We start from the raw sequence: 20,476 nt of genomic DNA, 5'->3' as shown, positions 1-20,476 counted from the left end.
GTAGACGTGGCAACAGGGCGGATTGGAAATAATTTTTACCTCCTTCAAATCCAAATTCAGATCTCAAACCTCAATCCCCATCGGAGATGGATAATAAAAACTCAAACTCGTCTTAAACAAATTCAGATTAGATTTGAGTATCCCCGCTTTGCCACTATGTATTTTGTGAAATCAAGTTCTTTAATAAAAATATTTATTTATTCAAAATCAAATTACATATAAATAATAAAATAAAATAGATCTATAAAAAAATTCACACACATATTTCAAATATTTTAAATAATAAATAGAAATCAAAATTTTAAAATATTAATCATATATTTAATATTCTAAATTATCAAAATTAAAATAATAAACTACATGATAAGTTAAACCGGGTGGATTTGAAGACGGATTCGAAGTGAGTATAAATATCTCTATTATCCGACTCGTCTTCATATTTTATTATTGGAGAAAAATAAAACTCGAATCTAGTCAAAACAGATTTTCATCGACAAAATTTGAGATGAATTCGATTGAGTATCCGTATGAATGAGTTATGTTGTTATGTAGTGGGTCTTTGGTGGACTTAAAGGAATATAAATTCTATGAAATCTTTCCCATTTGCTGCTTCACTATAATTGATCACAACATGGCAAGCAAACTCCTTCCACTTTTGCTTCAACAACTCGCGTCACTTGCCTAAAGAAGAAAGACTTGTCAAATAAAATTTCCTCAGTCACACTTACACTATCATTAATGTTGGCAGAAGCTTCCTTTAAACCCTTACCCGACAGGTTATAGAGAAATCATACACAATTTTGTAGGTGTTTGAGAAGGAGACTTTTCTGACTACATTTGAGTTATCTATAGGCGATGCTTTATGTCATCTATGATGCATATTTTTTCATGTATATCAACCTTATCAACAATTACCACAAATATATAGAGTTGATTCAAAACATCTAGAATATGTCGCAGGACACCTCGCGCTCATACTCCATGTAAAGGTAACCAATATATTGATTTTAACGGAACTCAAACCACCACTCATACTCTATGTATGGTATTCATTATGTTGATTTCATAACCAAATTTAACTTTTCTTCTACATAGAACCTCTTATGTTTGAGATAAGTTATATTGTTTTGAACCTTAAAATTGTTTAACTAGCAGTTTCTATTGACCTGCATTTCCCTATACTACCCCCTGATATAGGTGGTTCTACCCATTTAGCCTCACCCTCGCAGCTGATGCAACAAAAGCCTTCTTTACAAGAGATTAGTCTATTTTTTTCTCTTTTTAAACTTTGTAATAATTTTTTTTTATCTAAGTCACTCTAATTTTTAAATTAATTTTCAAAATAATCCATGTTTCAAAAAATTCATAAAATACTCCACTTTTAAAATTGATCCATGTATTGTTGTCAGATGAATGGATGACAATTCTCTATTTTTAAGAGGAGACGTTAATTGTATTGACAAATTTATGTGGTGTTGTCACTTTAATTGATACCAGTATACCATTTTATAAACGAAACGTAGTGTACAATTTTATAAAAGAGACATCAATTCAACTTGTACACTGGTATTCAACTTGTACATAGGTGTCAGATCAGTTGACGTCTTCTTTATAAAATTGTACAGTTGCATCAATTGAATTGACAATACCATATAGAGTCGTCAATTCAATTGACGTCTCCTTTTAAAAATGTAGATCTTCTTCCGGATACAACACTTCATCTAGATACATCACTTGGACCAATTCAGAAAGAGGTGAATTTTGAGAATTTAAAAATAAATGAATTATTTTAGGAATTAATTTAAAAGTTTAGGTTATTTGGATAAAAAATACTTTAAAAAGTCTAAAATAATTTAAAAAATATGTTATGAAAACGTATCCATTCAAAGCACTAAAAATTGAACTATTTAAATTTTACACAACTAATTTATTTATTTAAAATTTTTAAAGAATATTCTTAAAATAATCATTAACAAGACCATTATAACCACAAGTGAAAAAGAATCTAATTATTATTTTTTCTTTTGGACATAGAATTTTCGTTGCTTTCAGTATTACTAATACATTGATTCCGACTGATTAAACATGACTTCCTTAATGTTCTTGACATGTTGTTTTGTTCTTACGATTAAGAAATGAAATTGGATTTCCCTAGTGGCAACTAACTTGGTGTCACTAACTACACATTCATGAAATCAAATTCCCCTCCCCACTTAACTTGTTGTCACTAACTACACAACTCACAGAGCTAGTCGCTGTATAACTGTCCAATTGAGATCAGACAGTGTTAATGTTATACAAATTCCTATCAAGATCTATTGATTGAGATCAAACGGTTAAAATCTTACACAAATTCCGATCAAGATCTATTACGCAGCCCTTGACTGCATGTTGTGTGGTCTGCAGGTGAATTTCGGCCATTCAATTTGAATTGGCGTATATTAATTTATCGACTAGTGTTAGTTATGTACAGCTCAATTACGATCAAGGGGTATGCAATAAACTAACTGTGTGACTGCACCATTACACAATTGCAGGGAATGCAAGTCTGAATCTAAAGGGGTGAGTAAGAATCTTAAAATAGAAAAAGCCACACATTCAATCGAAATTTGTTGTAGCTTAACTTCGGCCACACTGATTGAAGGTTTCAATACATTGCCATTCCAGTTCTTATATATTTTTGTGGATGCTCTTTGAACCCTAAGGTTTTCCCTACCTTGAACTGAAGACACTATCCCCTAACCCTAACATTATGTAACCAGAAAATTCCAATATACATACAAAAGCACCCTAACAATATGTAGCCAAAAAATTCCAATGTACATACAAAATCAACGAAGAAGAGCACGGGATCAAAACCAGGGCTGGCTGCGAACCAGCCCTAGATAGCAACTAATGATTACCAAAAAAAATTAAATGACTGGAGTGAGAATAACATATATCTGTAGAACATAATTTCTATGGGTAGATTATTTGATGCACAATTCAAATTTACAATATTTTCGTTATCATCTTTAAATTAACCACCTGATTTCTGAGAAACACCCCAATATGCCAGCATGATCCCCAGTAGTTCCCAACAGAACCAATTAATTAACCTTTGCGCCATATCCAGACTATGACTCCATCATGTCCAGTAAAATGTATGCACTCCAGCTAGATATAACTCAAAATTTATAGTAATTGCTCTTTACTAAAGAAAAACTATCCAAGCAGGTTAAGAGAATGCTACTAAACATGGTGACAAATGAGAGTTCAGAATTTACAACATTCTTACATGCCACCGATTGATGCAGGCAACCAAAACCGAAGCAGTGCTCAAAGGTTTTTTAGACGATCATAAGAAAACCTGTGAATTTTAATCGTAATAAAGTCAGAATAATCCCTTGCTGAGACAACACAAATCAAGTATATGTTTCATAGCCAAATAAAATGGTAAATTCAGCATAGAGAGTCAATTAAACAAATGCGCTTACCTTCTCCGATTTTTCTTTTATTGATAAAACTTACTGTATTTAGTAAAGAAATAAAATGGTTACACAACAGTTCCAGACATCTAAAAATTATTAGCTATACCAATAATGACCATTTGAACACAGGTAATTTCGTCTCATTTGATAGAGAAAAAACTATTAACAAAGATTAGGTTTTATCGACTAAAATTACTTTCGTAACATTTACATCAATAAAAAGAAAAGAAATGGTCTCCATAAAAAATAAAAGACTTCCCCTTTCCAGATGGCGACAAATTATTTTTACCAAGTAAAATAAAAATGTATACAGGAACGAAGCCATTAAACAATTAATATCATATTGTAGCTGATAAAAGCAAGCAAAGCTTGAGATTACCAACCTTTGATGCATATCCAATTTGAGGTCACCTTCCTTGAACAACTCTGTAATTTAGGACCAGGTCATCTGATTTCTTCCATACATAAGCTCGCACAGTGGCTAAGCTCATGTCAGGAGATAACACCTGGAAATAAACAACAGTCAGCTAAATCTACATCCTTCCAAGATGAGAGTATCATATTAAAGCAGACTACATAAAATTAAATCAAACAACTTCCAGTTAATTACGGTCAAACAGTGTTTCTTTTGTTAAAGAAGATGCCATGTCCTCATTCAATCAATCATGAGACGTATGTTCAAAATTACACATCAAATACAATTACTGTGGTCCATTTAATACATCAAATTAACCGTAAAACGTATGTTTAGCTAATTTTAGGGACAACCAAACCAAGAATACTTGAACCATATTTAAAGCTGCCTGCCCAGGATTTTGCCAATTCAAAAATCAGTCAAAATGGTAGGCTATTGTAAATTAAACTACAATGACAAATGAAGTGCAATTCTGAAGATATATATGTATTTGATAATTTCCACTAAAACACCACAATGAGAAACCAAAAATGGCATAGGCTTAAATTGGAAAGATTCTGGAAAGCATATACATAAATTGAAAAGACAAGTATACAAAAATAAAGCATGAACTTTGCTCAATCTCAGTATATAGAGAACTGTATTACATGCATGTCATTGAAACCATGTTAAAGATAACATAACACTTGCCTGGTTGTTGCACAATATTTCTATTGAAGGTTTAAGCTTTTGCCAAGGTTTAAATCCAGATCCAGATCGGAAAGATCCATCCCCGACTACTTGAAGTTGTGACTGTGACCCGGTAAGTGCAGGGGCAAAATTACCATCAGCAAGCAAGTTATCCAAAGGTTTATCGAGCACCATCTTTTCTACCACATAATTAACAACCTAACAAACAAACAAAAAAAAGGAAAGCTAAGTTGATCATTCAGAAATGCATAGTCACGTGGGACAAGTATGCCTCCAAAATACAAAAACTGAAGACTTAAATGAAAAATATATTAATCCTTTTGGTAAGCATGACCAAAGTCAACAACACGGGCAAATATTCTTAATGAAATTATAATTCCCAATTGTTAATCAATATAAATATGAAAAACTTACTTTGTGAATTCTTAATATACGTGGAGCACTTAGCTTTCCTTGTGTCAGGATCTGTACTGGAGAGCCTTCACATGGATGCAAATAGAAACTGCATCTGTAGAGGTTATAACAAAAGAATCTATATAACTGATCTAAGACCAACAATAATCATTCTAAAAAGAATTTCCATCAGACTCAGACAATGAATTCATAGACAAATTTCCATTTGTTGTCTATATCTACAAAAGTAAGGAAACAAATTCAATATTTTCATGGCAAAACCATTCGAAGTACATAAAAATGTTCAAAGATAATGTGATAATCAACACATAGATAGACCAAGCAACAGATACCATTGGCAAAAGATAGATTCATAAGACTCTTTAAGCATATAGAAAGCAAGGTCAGGTATAAACCATGTGTTAGCACCGTCATTTTTTAAATAAAAATTGCAAGTGTAAAGAACTTCCATTTAACACTCTAGAGTCACGTTATCGTTAACAAGGGCAGCATCAATTTTATATATGATGGTGAAGATGATGATGATAAATGTATTATCATCGTAGCATTAGAAAGTTAACTACAGTAACAAGATATGCAACGATCATGGTTCCTTTCTTTTAAGTATAACTAGGTCATAATGCTCAATTAGCGAAGGAAAAATTAAGAGAAAGGTAAAGAGTTACTTTGTATTTTCTCTGGGAGGTAACCGATTATTCAAAACGCAGTCTAGACACCACCAGGGGAAGTCTTTCTCATCTTCCGTTCCATCTAAATCAGTTATTTTTTTCCTCCACGGACCTCCATGAGTGCCCTCAGTAACAATTGATGGAGGGGAAACAACTGAGAATTCAAACGGAGGATAAACCATAGAATCATTCTCAGAACTCACGTCAACCTCAGCTCTCGAATGGATAAGACTTCTAGAAGCAACATCCTTTCCAGATAATTCCCCATTAGCTGAAGCTGGAGACCCCATTCTTTGCTTTCTTTTTCTTAGCCAATGAGCCAAGAGTCCTTTTAGGGTTTCTCGGCCCAAATTAACCTGGGCAGAGTAACAGACACTGATTTAGAATGTTAAGCATAAACTATTGAAACAAAAACATGCAATATACCTCAGCCAATATCAGTTCAACAGAAATGTGACACTTGAATACTTCCACATTCATGATACTAGTACAATGATAGGAATCATTTCAAACTGATCAAGAATATAGAGTAAGATAGGAAGATGATCACGTGCTACTGACTATGATGGATCCCACATATGAGGAGACAAATGGTGTCGTCAGTTGTATAAACTTGACATCAATTATTAAAGTTGCAAGTGACAAGCAAATAGTTGCATGAAGTTGATATTGATTCTTACAGCATACAAAAAACTAGGAGCAAATCAAGATAATAAGGAATTTAAGATGAGGATGGGTGAATTGCTTATGATAATGGAGCCAGTACCTTGTCGTCTTCAGGCTTCCCAATGATGTTAAGATCTGCTGAATACATCTCTGCAGAAAAGCATTGGGGAGTATCCAAATGGACGGACAATGTTCCGAGCCTGGTATCCACTGTGAACCACGCAGGAACACTTACCTGGAGCGCAGCACAGAAAGAAAAATAAACACTAGCCAGAGCTAACAAAATATTACAATTCATAATATTTTTGTAACAGATAAAAAGTAGTGATTTAAAATAAAAAATCATGCTGTAAATCACTAAGCGTACCATCTCAAATAGCTCTTCCTTTTTCTCCTTAAATGAAACCTAAATAGTCCACAAGTAAAGCATGAGCTATTTCGAACCAATAAATAAGCTGGTTATAAATGAAATTCACAAACATCATTCAATAAAGGCAATCTCCTTCCCCAGAAAATATGCAATGCAAGTTAGCAAATGAAATCAACAGTAGTCACCTTTCCATAATCTTCAACCACAACACCTTTGGTAATCTCCCAAAGCTTCACTGAACCAGATGTATCCTACACCAAGTGCCAATTATCAGTTCAACGGGTAACTAATAACAGTTATCAACTTTACAGAAGAATGAATGACAATATTAGCATGTATGGCACAGTAACATGAAAAGAGAACACCACGGTTACCTTTGTCAACACATGCCTCTTGTTATTTAAAACTTCATGTTGCACTATTCCAGGGGTGCCCTTGATAGTTAAGGTGGGTTCTTTATATAAAGGAACCTATTAAAAATTCATAATTTAAAAACAAATTAGACAACTACAAGTATCCCAGAACAGAACAAACGAAAAGAAAATTTATTTCCAACAAAAACTGTTTAGATGGCAAACCCAGTCATACTCACAAATAGGAAGCAATAATATGGGATATATACAGAAACATGCTTCATCTATAAATTAACCTAGATCTGTTTGGGAGTTAGGAGAGAAATGGAAGGGAAAGGCTTTGAAGAAAAGCAAGGAGGGAAAGGGATGATAGCTCCCCCACTTTGCAGGGAATTTATTTATCTCCGTAAAACTAAAACTCCTATATGGAAGAGAGGAACTCAACAAATGAACTGGGGCTGGGGGAGTGTTAGAATTAGGAAATAAAGAGAAAGAGGAATTCTGTTATGGTATTCATCTCAAAGAAGAAGTTACAGTAGGTGCTTATATATACTATAACAAATAGAATGACAGCTAAGCATTTTGCTACAGTAGAATATAATACTAACAGAATGACAGCTAAGCATTTTGCTACAGTAGAATATAATACTAACTTATATCTCTAATATTCCCCCTTAGAAGCTGAGGGTGCTTCAATCAAACATCTTTTGTTGAACACTCTAAGTTTGTCACGAAGAGGAAGGAACTTTGCTGCAGAAAGGGGTTTTGTCAAAGCATCTGCCCACTGATCTTGAGCAGGAACATGAGACACAATGAGGCTTTTGCTGAGGACTTTTTCTCTCACAAAGAAAATGTCCAGTTCCATGTGTTTTGTCCTGTTATGGAGAACAGGATTATGGGCCAAGGAAACTGTGCTTAGGTTGTCACACATAATTTTAGGAGTGTGAAACTGACAGTGAAGTTCAGTGAGGAGAGACTGAATCCACAGCATTTCGGCAGCCAGTTGAGCCATGCTTCTATATTCTGCTTCTGCACTGGATCTTGCCACCAGTGGCTGCTTCTTTGACCACCAAGAAATCAGATTTGGGCCTAAAAACACACAAGCACCAGATGTTGACCTTCTGTCATCAGGGTCAGCTGCCCAGTCAGCATCACAGAAGCCCAGAAGAGACATAGGTTGATGCCTGAGAGCAGGTTGAAGAAGTAATCCATAATGAAGTGTACCACTTAGATACCTTAGGATTCTTTTCACTGCTTTCCAGTGCTCCTCTAGAGGGTTAGACAGAAATTGGCATACTTTATTAACTGAAAAGGATAACTCAGGCCTAGTTAATGTTGCATACTGAAGAGCACCAACAATAGAACGAAATTGGGTGGGATCTGATAGTGTGTGAGAGCCTACTTTGGACAGTTTGCTGCTAGATATCATGGGAGTTGGCATTCCATTAGCAGTAGACATGTTCACCTTTGCAAGCAAGTCAGTCACATATTTAGTTTGAGAAAGAAGTAATGATCCATTAGAAAGATGTGTCACCTCAATGCCTAGAAAGTAGTCCAGCTGTCCTAGGTCCTTGAGAGCAAACTTGTTGTTGAGACTTGCGATAAGATTATCAATGAAAGAAGGAGAATTTCCAGTGATAATGATGTCATCCACATAAACCAACATCATTATAGTGAGGCTGCTAGTGTGGAGAAAGAACAAGCTAGGATCACACTTACTGGCCTTAAAACCATGCTGCATTAGGGAGCTTTTGAGCCTATCAAACCAGGCCCGGGGAGCCTGTTTTAGCCCATACAAGGCTTTGTTGAGCTTGCAAACAAGAGACCTGTCAGTAGCTTCAAACCCAGGGGGTTGAATCATATACACCTCTTCCTCAAGAAGGCCATTGAGAAAAGCATTATTAACATCTATTTGCTTGATGGTCCACCTGTTTGTGACAGCAAGGGTGAGGACAGTCCTGACAGTAACAGGCTTCACCACTGGAGAAAAGGTTTCAGTAAAATCACTGCCAGCCTTTTGATGAAACCCTTTGGCAACCAATCTTGCCTTATACTTGTTGATAGAACCATCCGGGTTCTCCTTCACCCGAAAAACCCATTTGCAGCCTATGGGCCTCCTTGACTCAGATGGAGACACCAAGGTCCATGTCTGATTTTTCAAAAGAGCTTGATATTCTTCCTGCATTGCCTGGAACCAGTGAGGGGAAGCCAAAGCCTGCTTAACAGTAGTAGGTTCCATATGGGTGAGTAAAAGGGTGGGATGGATTTTGGGTTGCACAATCCCATTTTTGGCTCGAGTTGTCATAGGATGGACATTGAGAGGATTGAGAATATGAGGACTGGGAACAGTACTGACAACAGGATTAGAATTAGCGGCAGAATTGGAACCAGACCTGTCAGAATTAACAGAACCTGGTGAGGAGGATGGTGAGATTGTGCTGGCTTCAGCTAAGTCAGAAAAGGCAGGATTGGGTGAAGGGGAGGGAGACTGAGATACATTTTGTTGGCTTGAGAGAGGTAAAGGGCTGGATGGAGATGAGAATGCAGTATCTGCAGCTGAAGGGTGATTAGAGGTTGATGAAAACTGCCTGTTAAGGGAAGAAGCAGTGGGACTAATATGTTGGAGAGGAGGAACACGGTGAGTGGGAATAATGGGTGGAGAGGCAGCAGATGGGAGCCAAGACATGTTAGAGGAAGTAGAGGAAGTGGAGGGATGGAAGAGGTCCAAATAAGGAAATCTGGATTCATGAAATAACACATCCTTAGAGAGATAAATATTTCCATCTGCTGCAAGACACTTGTATCCTTTATGGACAGATGAGTATCCCAAGAAAATGCATTCCTGAGATCTAAAAGCAAGTTTGTGGGAATTATAAGGACGTAGGAATGGGAAGCAAGCACAACCAAAGACACGGAGACTAGAGTAGTCAGGAGGTTTTTGCATTAAAATGGAGTAAGGGGACTGGTTTTGTAATGAGGAACTAGGCAGCCTATTAATGAGATAGGCTGCAGTGACAAAGGCATGATCCCAATACTTGAGAGGCAGCTTGGAATGAGCAAGCAAAGCTAGGCCTGTTTCAACTATATGACGATGTTTGCGTTCAACTATACCATTTTGATGATGAGTATAGGGACAGGTGAAACGATGGACAATACCTAACTCAGTAAGATATTTGGTGAAAGGCTTGAACTCACCACCTCCATCACTTTGAACTCCTTTAATTTTGCAATTAAATTGGAGTTCGACCATGGTTTTGAAGTGAATGAATTGGGTGAGGGTATCAGATTTTAACCGAAGAGGAAAGACCCAAACAAATCTAGAAAACGCATCAACACAGGTGAGAAAATATGTATAACCACCTGAGGAGTGAATGGGTGCAGGCCCCCATAGATCACAGACAACAAGTTCAAAGGGATGGTGATAAACAGTGGTAGAGAGGGAGGATGGAAGTCGATGAGACTTGCCCAAGCAGCAAGCAGAACATGAGGCAGTGGGAGGTTTATGAGGAATTGGCACATTGCATATTTTAAGAACTTCAGCAAGAGCTTGGTGATGGGGGTGGCCAAGTCTTGTATGCCATAATATATATTTACTAACAGAGATGGAGGTGGAGCAGGGGACAGATGAATGAGAATTAGAAATATTAACAGTGGAAACATGAGCTGTAGGAGAAGACTGTAAACTAGAACCAGTGGTAATTTCATTAATATGGGAAACAGGATTACAAGAGGAGATACAATTGCTAGAAGCAGCTGAATTACAAGTGGAACTAAGATTATTACAAGAGTTATAACTATGAAGCTTGGACAGAGACAAAACAGGATTGATAAAGCTGTAGAGTCCATCGGCTCCAACAGTGCCACGAAGAAGAACTTCAGAAGAATCCTGCGATTTAACAAGACAAACCTGAGGATGAAACTCAAAGAAAACACGGTTATCTTGTGCAAATTTACTGACACTCATAAGGTTCTTAGTGATGTGAGGAACAAGAAGAAGGTTATGAAGCATTAGAGATGAGTTAGGATGATTGGATAAAGGGAAATTCATGGAACCTACAGAGTTAATACACAAACCTTGGCCATTTCCCATATACACTTGTTCAGCTCCAGTCAACGAGGAAGCATCAGACAAATTTGAAGCATCAGGCGTGACATGGTGAGACGCACCTGAATCAGGGTACCACAACTGGTTGCTGAAGCCAGAATCTGAACCTGTGAGAAAAGCTTGTGGTTGAGGATGCCTAGGTGGTGTTGGCCGTGGAGCAGCAGGATATCCAAAAGAGGGAGGATAAGAGGGAGATCGTGGTGCCATCATGTAAGGATTGAAGGGAGCTCTTGGTGAGGGAACGGAAGGAGCACCTGAATAAGAGTATCTGTGGTAGCATACAGAGGCATCATGTCCAGATTTATGACATATCTGGCATGAAACCTTCCCAAATCGACCTCCACCACGACCGGAACGGCCACCACCACGACCATTACGACCACCGCGTGAACCATAACCATGATTTTCAGAGTTGGCAGTCACATGACTAGTTCCAGTAGGAAATTAGGGTTCAAATCAACACCGGAGAGCTCAGTTGAGGGTGGTGCTGATGGCGGCGAAGCCTGTGTGAGATTCACAGTCACAGATTCAGTGAGAACAGCTTTACGATTCTTTTCAATACGCGATTCGTGAGCAAGAAGACTCGACTCAAGTTCATCCAACGAACATAGATCTTCTTTGCTATTCATCGCAGCAACAATAGGATCGTATTCTTCAGGGAGAGCGTCAAGCACGACTTCAATTAGGTTACGATGAGGGACAGGATCTCCGATCGAAACCAAGGACTCACTGATTTCACGAACGCGGACAACAAATTCCGTGATTGTGCGGGATCCTTTCGTCAGGTTTCGTAACTCAGATCGTAGTTGACGCGCCTTAGTGGTGAGCAAGGTGTTGAAGTAACGATGAACTTCAGACCACACTTGCCATGAGTATGTGCAATCCACGAGTTTTGGAAGGAGCGAATCGGAGATTGTAGAAAGCAACCAGGTGCAGATGAGCGCATCCTGTTGTTCCCAATCAAGAAACTCTGGATTTGCGTCACCGGTAACAGGATCGGCACCAGGAGTACAACGTGGAGGCACAAGCGGCGCCGTCACGAACCGCTGGAGCTTGTGGCCGCGAATCACACCGTCAATTTGTTGTTTCCATTGTTTGAAGTTCTTATCATCCAGCTTAACGGAGATGAGATGAGAGAGTTTGACATGAGAAGAGGGAAAAACGCCCTCGGAATTAAACGGTGATGCCATGGAAGCGCTAGATCGCAAAAGAAGCTCTAGATACCATGTTAGAATTAGGAAATAAAGAGAAAGAGGAATTCTGTTATGGTATTCATCTCAAAGAAGAAGTTACAGTAGGTGCTTATATATACTATAACAAATAGAATGACAGCTAAGCATTTTGCTACAGTAGAATATAATACTAACAGAATGACAGCTAAGCATTTTGCTACAGTAGAATATAATACTAACTTATATCTCTAATAGGGAGGGTTTAATTTAGGAAAATTCTCCAAATCATTTAAATCATTTTATAATATTCTCAACACAAAAAAAAAAAAAGATTTATCATAAGCATTCTCCTCCCCCTCTTCTAACAAAATTTACTCTCAAAGAAAGCAATAAATTTCCCTCCACAGCCCTTCCCTTCCTTACCCTCTTAACTTCCAACAAAGTCGTAGGGTCTTTTCACAAACAAATTCCCTAAGAAAACAGGTAAAGGAGCATTTGATATACTACGTTAACTATTTTAAAAAATATGTATTGAATGTTTTTGTCATATTTTTAAGATAATAGATGTTTTTCTTGTTATTTTGTTTCCTTAACCAATACTTTTAGGCTTGTTTGGGAGTCTGGAGGGGAGGGAAAGAAAGGGATTTGGGGAGGGGATTTGTAAAAAAAAATTGAGAAATATTTAACATTTTTTGAAATTGTGCTTTTGTATAGAATGATAAATAAATGTTAATCATTACTATATTTTTAATATATTTAAAGAATTTCTGTAAGCCTTCCAAAACCCTTGTCCAATACAAATTTTGAGTTCCCCAAATTAGGGAAACTTTGTGTTATGAATAAAAACAAACCCTCCAAAATCCCCCCAACCAAAATCCTTCAATTTTTTCCACTCTATCCTTCCTTTTTTTCAAAGCCCTCCCTTCCCTTCCCTCCAAACTCCCAAACAAAGCCTAAGAATACTCGATAGCATACGTCATTTACATAAGTAACTGGTATAATGAGTTTTCATAGTACCACAATACTTTGAAGATAAAACAATAGAAAATTAATATGGTGATTTATCATAAATAAATGTGACATACTGGGAGAGCTCCTTCTAGTGACACCCTTGCCCTTGAAAAGGACAAGTTTCCAGCTAAAAAGGAATTGCCTCTTTGGAAAATCTTTTGAGGGTTGCATCCTTCAGCGGGCCATCTATGAACTGAAGAATCTGTTGATGCAGCCCATATGCTATCATTGTGCAAAGCCAATTGAAGAATAGGGTGTTCGCCGGTGCAAAGCAAACTACTCTCTTTTGTTTGCAAGTCTGTCAAGTATAACTGAAGGCATGGAAGAACTTGGCATTAGAAAGACAAGCTCCACATGTTATTAAACAAAACAGGATGTCAAATAAATGCAAGTCATATTAATAAATAAATAAAAATGTTATTGTCATGGAAGTTGGACTCACTGAAAAATCTCGGCCCCCACTATAAACATGACTAAATGTTGGGGTGCTGGCAAGTGCCCAAACAGAATCTGTATGAACTGCATATGAATGAACACATCTCTGCTGACCTATATCCCAAAGCCTGCAAGGAAAGATTATTAGTCAACCACGCAACAAAACAAATAGAAATGTTAACAACACCAAATGCATGCATTACCTTATCATAGAATCTGAAGATCCTGACAAACAATATCTGCAATAATGAAATAATATAAGTGTTACAGCTGACTTGTTTGAGGGGGGGAGTACAACTGTACGACTTAATTCAAAATAGCAAATTTATCCAATGAAAAAGGTATGAGCTATGATGCATAGGTACGGGTATGGTACCCGGTGCGGGTACTGGTACCTAGGGGTGGCAAACGGGCATGCCCGTCCCGTTTAGGCCCGCCCCGCAAAAGCCCGCAAAAAAATGGGGCGGGGCGGGGCGGTCATAGTTGAGGATGTGGGCCTAAAGCTTAGACCCGCCCCGCACAAAAGTGAGGACGGGACGGGGAAAGCCCGCGGGCACTGCACTATTTAAGCCTAAAAATGCAAAAATTTATGTAAATACACGTGCCCGCAAAAGCCCGCGAAAAAAACGGGGCGGGGCAGACACATTTGAAGATGAGGGCCTAAATCCTTGGCCCGCCCCGCACAAAAGTGCGGGCAAAACGGGCTCGGCCCGCGGGCCGAGCCCGTTTTGCCACCCCTACTGGTACCGGTACAGGATACGACATTTTTAAAAAAACCAAGGTACCGATATGTTAATAAGAAATAAGAATTTTCTATAAAATATATGAGTAGAGAATTAAAATGTTAGGTTCATAACAAAACACCACTATTAAAAATTGAAAAAACCAAAAATAATGTTAAAGATACATTAACAAAAAAATTAAAACACATAAATATACTATATTGGTATTTGAGAAAACCACAAATTTCATTCAATATCGAATAATGAAAAAAAAATGAAGTACCACGAGTACCCGGTATGGGTGCGTACCCGGTACCGGTACTTCACCATTTTAGAAGTACCCATGCTTCAGAGGGTATGAGGCATGGAAGCATAGAATAGCAATGAAAACCCAGCAGCATTTATTTCGTTGTGCTGACTATCAAATAGCACTCCACTGTGACACAGCCAATGAAAGCTCTTGGGATCCTAGGCATATGGCCAAAGCAGTTCTTATATGGATTTAGCAACCCTCACCTCTTGAGCTAGTTTTTGGGATTGAATCAGGTCTAGCCCAATCTCTAACATGGTATCAGAACTTAACCTAAACCTGTTTTTGGACCACCTGTCTTTGTCCATGCTCTGGATGTTCAAGCATAGGCATGAGAGATATTGTTATTGGGTCACTGCTATTAATCGTAGATAGCAAGCAGTCCCAAAAGCCAAATATCAGTATAACTTGTAGTGAAATGACCGTTATTCTAATTTTTTATATATTTATTAAATAATTAATACTATATATAAAAGTTCTATTTATTTTCAAATTTGTTAAACTATTATATATTTTAAATAGCATTAATTTTAAATAATTGTGTGTGTGTGTGGTGCGTTACTTAATAGGATTAGTGTGGAGTGATAAGAGGCCAGGGTTCAATCCCTACCCCCGGCATAAAAAAAGACTAACAATACTAACATTTGCCATTTCGAAAAAATAAAAACCTTCATAGGAATAGCAATGCCCGGATGGATTTCTTTGTTTTCACACTTTTAATATTTTTTAGTGGTCTTGGGCCAAGCCATGATCAGTTGTGCCCTCATTTGTGTCTTTATTCTCTCATCTCTAAGTCCTCATTTGTGACCTGAAAACACAAGCTAGCCGCATAATAAAGAGCTGTCCTTAAAACCTTGATGGAGGGAATCTGGGAGGAAGGAAGCCACTTTAGTCGTTGGGAAATGACACTTCCAGTGAGGTTGGCAGCCACAATCGCCACACCTAAAAAATACTCTGCACCAGCCCTTCACATCACAGCAGAGACCTTGATTTTGCTCAGTAATCGCATGCTATGGTGCCACTATTCACGACATAGGGGCTGCCCGCATTTTTTCATGCTTCAGATGTTCGTTCCTAGGCAAGAAAAAGTGTTGAATGCCGCGCCAACTAGAGGTATGGCCAAAGTATTATAAGGCTTGGGCAATCCTAATTCCTAACAGCTTGACCTAACTTTCTTTGAGTTAGGTCTAGCCCAAAATCTAAGAAAATTATTACAAGTTTATCATGTGTATTGTTATCTATACGTTGTAGGAAGGAAACAAATGCCAAAATAGAAGGATAAAAAAAAGGTGAGGAAATTTTTTTAATAATAGAAATTATACATGAATTGAAGGAAAAGCAGGTTACAAACTTTAAAATATAAATGTCAACTGAAAATTTGCCACTAAACTTAAATATTTATTCTACAAACCTGCCAGTAGAATCCAGAAGTAGAGCCCTGATGTTGTCTGTGTGCCCTTTAAGCTTTAGAATCTTTGATCCTGATCTTGTGTCCCAGACGCGTACAACCTAGAGTGTCCCAGACAAATTAATAAAAGAACTAATGAAGCATGTTTTTAGGTCTAAGATAATATTACATAATCTAGCTAGTGGAAAATTTAAGAAACTGCACTTCAAACAAAATATCTTCCAACAGTCCAATGGTAAAAAGCCTCATTAAGTCGGAGTGTATGTCATATTGTACCTTTTCTGTGCCACCAGAGACAAGAATCGACCCACCTTCATTCATGGCCAATGCATAAACAGACTCCTTATGGCCTTTGGCAGCAATTGGAATGTACCCTTGAGTTTGAGTAGTGTGCAAGGATATACTGTTGCTTGAGCTGATATTACGCAAGTTTGTCGAAGGTAATGAGTTGGCAATACCATTAGTAGACTCATCAACCGTAGCATCGTTGCACTTAGACACTGGAGCAAGTGCAGCTTCAATATCCCACATAAAAACCTCCCCACCAAGGCCACCAGAGGCAACAATATTGCTCTAAAATGCAGACACTATTAAAGGATCAGAGAACAGATTTGACAATGATACAAACTTTTAATTGAACCAAAGTGACTATTATATGGAACATGTTAAAAATAAGAAAATCAACCTTTTTATGAACTTAATAAGAAGCGTATGAAATTTGAAGTACATTACATTTTTTCCAGCTGCTGCGAGGCAAGTAACATAATCAGTGTGTTGGCGGTGTGTCCTAACACAAGTTCCCGTGGACAAAGCATTCCATGTCTAGCACAAAAATACAGCAACCCAATTAAAAATCAAAATGAGTATATAATTATATTAGTGCTGGTACTGTTATGGAATCTTAAGGACTGTCAGAACAAATAACAGCCAGCAATCAACAAACCTTAAGGGTTGCATCGGAAGAACAAGAAACGAGTGTGTTGTCACCAACAAGAACAGCATCATTAACCTGCAAGAATAGAATAACATTTATTTATTCACCTGTAACTTATACTGCTGTGCACATGTTATAAATTGCCTTAGTTTCATGTTATAAAGGAACCAACATTTTAGTGTCCCATTACAGTAGAACATCCAAATCAAATGCAAATAAAAATATGTGCGTCAAAAATTTGTTACAAGTTGAGAATTGAGATTAGACATTAGACATTAGAGATATTTAAAAATGCATTATTAACAATCTAACTAAATGGTCACCAAAATACCCTGCATATGAAAAGGCCAAAAAACTTCTGTGGGGGGAGGGTGTCATTGTAAATGCAGATGTAGCTTCAAGTAATTGTAGTACAGAAATATTGAGCATTACGAAAATAAATTACACCAAATAAATGGACAGGAAGAAAAAGAAGCAATAAATAAAAGGATTACCCAGTCCACATGAGATTCAAAGGTAGCAGAGCATGTTGCCACATCCTCAGAAAGCGCCCATCGTTTTAGCCTGCCATCACGGCTTCCGGTAAAGAGATAATCTGACCCATCAGATATTGCAGATGTAAGTAGGGCCAGACAGTTTATGCCCGCACAATGCTGTAGGAAAAAAAAAACAATTTTCAAAGACAGTAGATCGAGAAACTAAGAAAACTTTAAAAATTGACTTAAGCAAGCAATGTTAATGCAAAAATAGAATCTCTGACATGACTTGAAACCTATATAACCAAAATGCTAAGCAGCTAGCAGAAAAATGTCAAATATCAATATGATCCCAAAATGAAGCTTTGATTGATCAAAAGACTATTGGGTAAATGTTTAAATATAAAAGGGGAATTACACAAAGCACCGAATAGTTGGTTCAATTTTTAAAAGAGAAAATACTCCCTGCAGTCCTATTTAACTGTCCGGTTACATGATAAATTGTGAATTATACTCTTATCTTTGCCTAGTTAATTAATAAGAGAAAGAATTGTCAAGAGATAAAAATTACAATTTAACCGAAATCTCTCCTTGTGTTGCCCAGATTAAAATACTAGCTACTAAATAACAATTTCAATGCAAATACATTAATTGTATTTATTAATTTCTGTGTCCTTACCTTGAACTGCACTTACAAATGAATGGAGTAGGTAATATTAAAATTTAAAGAAAGCCGCCATTTTGAACCTTGTAATTTTTTTTTTAAAATCAATATAATCCTCGCATAACTATTAAATTGATTTGATTTTCAAATGTTTGGTTTTTAAAATTTTAAAAAGTCCAATTACAGTTTACTAAGATCAAAACACTGTCATTCAAATATTACAACTTGAGGATTACAATATGCCAATAATCTTTCGAGGACCAAACTTTAGCTTCAAAAAAATATTTTGAGGGAGAATTGGGGATCCACTCTAAAGATATAAATTTTATTTTCATCCAACCAAGTAAATTTTGCAAGAGACCATTATGAGCTGCCCAATCATTCTCAACTAGTTAATAGTTGTAGTTTTGTAGAGAGGTGTGTATAATACCAAAGACAACTCTAGTGGGGATAACGATGCAACTAAAAGAAGCAATAATGAAACTCGACAGTTTTCCTAGAACAAATAAAACAAATAAATAAATAATGAGATCACCTTTGTGTCGTCAGAGTCGTTCAACACATACGTTAATCTCTTCTCCTTTCGAGGACGAGTTGAATTGTTTGCGTTACCCGTACTACCCACGCGGTGCATTGCAGAAACTATAACAGTCATAAATCACATCGAATAAATAGTATTCCCATGAATAAATACAAGAAAATAATTCCAATTGAGGAATTTTACTTCGCAACATTTACATCGGTAGAAAAAATAATATTACGAAACAAAAACTTCAGATGATGTAATTTATGATATACAACCCATCTACTCAAAAAGAAAGTACACGGCTCAGTAGAGCTCTTTCAAGGGCACATTTTAAAAAATAACAACCTCACTTCGAAAGAAGCCATAAATGTGTAAGGCGTAACCACATAGTCCATTAGCTCTTTCCATTCAATAAAAAACTCGTTTGAGATGGACCTAGTAGTATATCAGCAGAACTAAAATATACAATTTCAAGTTCTTGATCAACTAACTCGTTTGTTTCTCAGCAATTGTATTTGTATAGTGAAAATCACAATATCTACGCCAAGTTAAAACTCAATATTTCCACTCCATGAATAAAACTACCAGTCAAAGCACAATTGCGGATCAAATTCATGTCCGACTCAATCAAAATCAAACCAAAATCCAAAGCTACACAATCAATCATAGAAAATAAACCTACAACACATAGCAAACTAAGCTCGATGAAGCTACTGAATTCCCCAAATCTTCTCTAAATAAACACACATATAACACAGAAAAAAGCCAGAAAGCAAAAACAAAACCAAAAAACAAACACAACTGTTTACACAAATTAACTACTCTGATCATAGAATTAAGCGATTCGGGATAAGCTCTAAGCTAAAACGAACTTAATGAGATGCAATAAATTATTACACGGAATCGAAACCAGTAAAAAATCGAAAATCAAGTATGAGAAAGAGAAGATTGAACAGTAGAAGAAAAAGGAGCGAAACTCACCTTGATCAGTGATGAAATTGAAGCAGTTTGGGTTTATGCTTGGTTTTTCCGAAGCTCGAGTTTCAACTTTAGAGAGAGAAAGTGTTTAGAGAGAGAAAGAGGAGGGGTGAGGGTATCGAACAGGGTGTAAATATGTGGGCGTCAAAATTTATTCCGGTAGATCCTTTGACCCGATTTGTGCATTTTTAACTTTAGGGCACGATGGTCTTTGTAAGTATTTAATTATGGAACTATATATAGCTACAAATCGAGATGATTCCTCTAATTTGATTTCTTATTAAATCTAGGATGAGGAGAAATTAAATTATTTTAATTATAATAATTGATAATTTGTTATAATTAATATTTTATTTATGATAAAGAGAAAAAGTAAGACAGCTAAACAACAAAATGAGGATACTATAGCATTTTAAACGCCTAGAAGAAAATGAAGTGAAAAAAATAAATTATTTATATAATTTGCCAAAGTATTTTGATTGAATTTATATATAATATTTTTTATATTGATAGTAATTAAATCTAAAATTATTAACTTAAATAATCTTTTAATTTTTATAAATTGGTCGTGTTTTTTATTTTGCTTCTGTAAAATCTTTTTGATTTTAATTCTTAAAATTAAATTCTACAGAAAAAATAGAAAATCTTACTACGAAAAAAATTATTTAAAAGAATTTGTCAAAATGGCT

The 20,476-nt window shown here is 36.5% G+C and overlaps 1 protein-coding gene across 3 annotated transcripts; it reads right to left on the bottom strand.

The window, feature by feature from the left end:
- Window positions 1-2,899: 2,899 nt before the first annotated feature.
- On the bottom strand, window positions 2,900-19,959 carry LOC127132304 (uncharacterized). Of its 3 annotated transcripts, none has more exons than XM_051061216.1 (19): window positions 19,791-19,959; window positions 18,819-18,925; window positions 17,638-17,796; window positions 17,153-17,218; window positions 16,942-17,031; window positions 16,486-16,782; window positions 16,213-16,310; window positions 13,973-14,008; window positions 13,777-13,897; window positions 13,409-13,645; window positions 7,068-7,163; window positions 6,879-6,944; window positions 6,691-6,729; window positions 6,424-6,558; window positions 5,655-6,013; window positions 4,990-5,083; window positions 4,576-4,773; window positions 3,850-3,976; window positions 2,900-3,349 (listed from the first exon to the last, which is right to left on the bottom strand). In XM_051061216.1, the coding sequence occupies exons 2-18, from the start codon at window positions 18,915-18,917 to the stop codon at window positions 3,878-3,880; spliced, it is 2,289 nt and encodes a 762-aa protein (XP_050917173.1). In that variant the 5' UTR covers window positions 18,918-18,925; window positions 19,791-19,959; the 3' UTR covers window positions 2,900-3,349; window positions 3,850-3,877. The 3 variants fall into 3 exon arrangements, with proteins under 3 accessions (XP_050917173.1, XP_050917172.1, XP_050917174.1); XM_051061215.1 differs by having other exon boundaries at window positions 3,854-3,976; XM_051061217.1 differs by lacking the exons at window positions 17,638-17,796; window positions 18,819-18,925; window positions 19,791-19,959 and having other exon boundaries at window positions 3,854-3,976; window positions 16,486-16,796; window positions 17,153-17,219.
- Window positions 19,960-20,476: the final 517 nt, after the last annotated feature.

Source organism: Lathyrus oleraceus, chromosome 3, assembly GCF_024323335.1.
Source record: "Lathyrus oleraceus cultivar Zhongwan6 chromosome 3, CAAS_Psat_ZW6_1.0, whole genome shotgun sequence".
Classification (NCBI taxonomy): Eukaryota; Viridiplantae; Streptophyta; class Magnoliopsida; order Fabales; family Fabaceae; genus Lathyrus; species Lathyrus oleraceus.
This window is presented reverse-complemented; position numbering and strand designations above follow the sequence as displayed.

What these genes read in the sequence shown, in the direction of transcription:
- LOC127132304 (XM_051061216.1), bottom strand. Translation starts at nt 18,917, where the DNA reads ATGCACCGCGTGGGTAGTACGGGTAACGCAAACAATTCAACTCGTCCT. An exon ending in TCTCTGGTGGCACAGAAAAG is followed by an intron (nt 16,311 to 16,485) that starts GTACAATATGAC and finishes GGGACACTCTAG; the next exon opens with GTTGTACGCGTCTGGGACAC. An exon ending in TCTTCAGATTCTATGATAAG is followed by an intron (nt 13,898 to 13,972) that starts GTAATGCATGCA and finishes CTTTCCTTGCAG; the next exon opens with GCTTTGGGATATAGGTCAGC.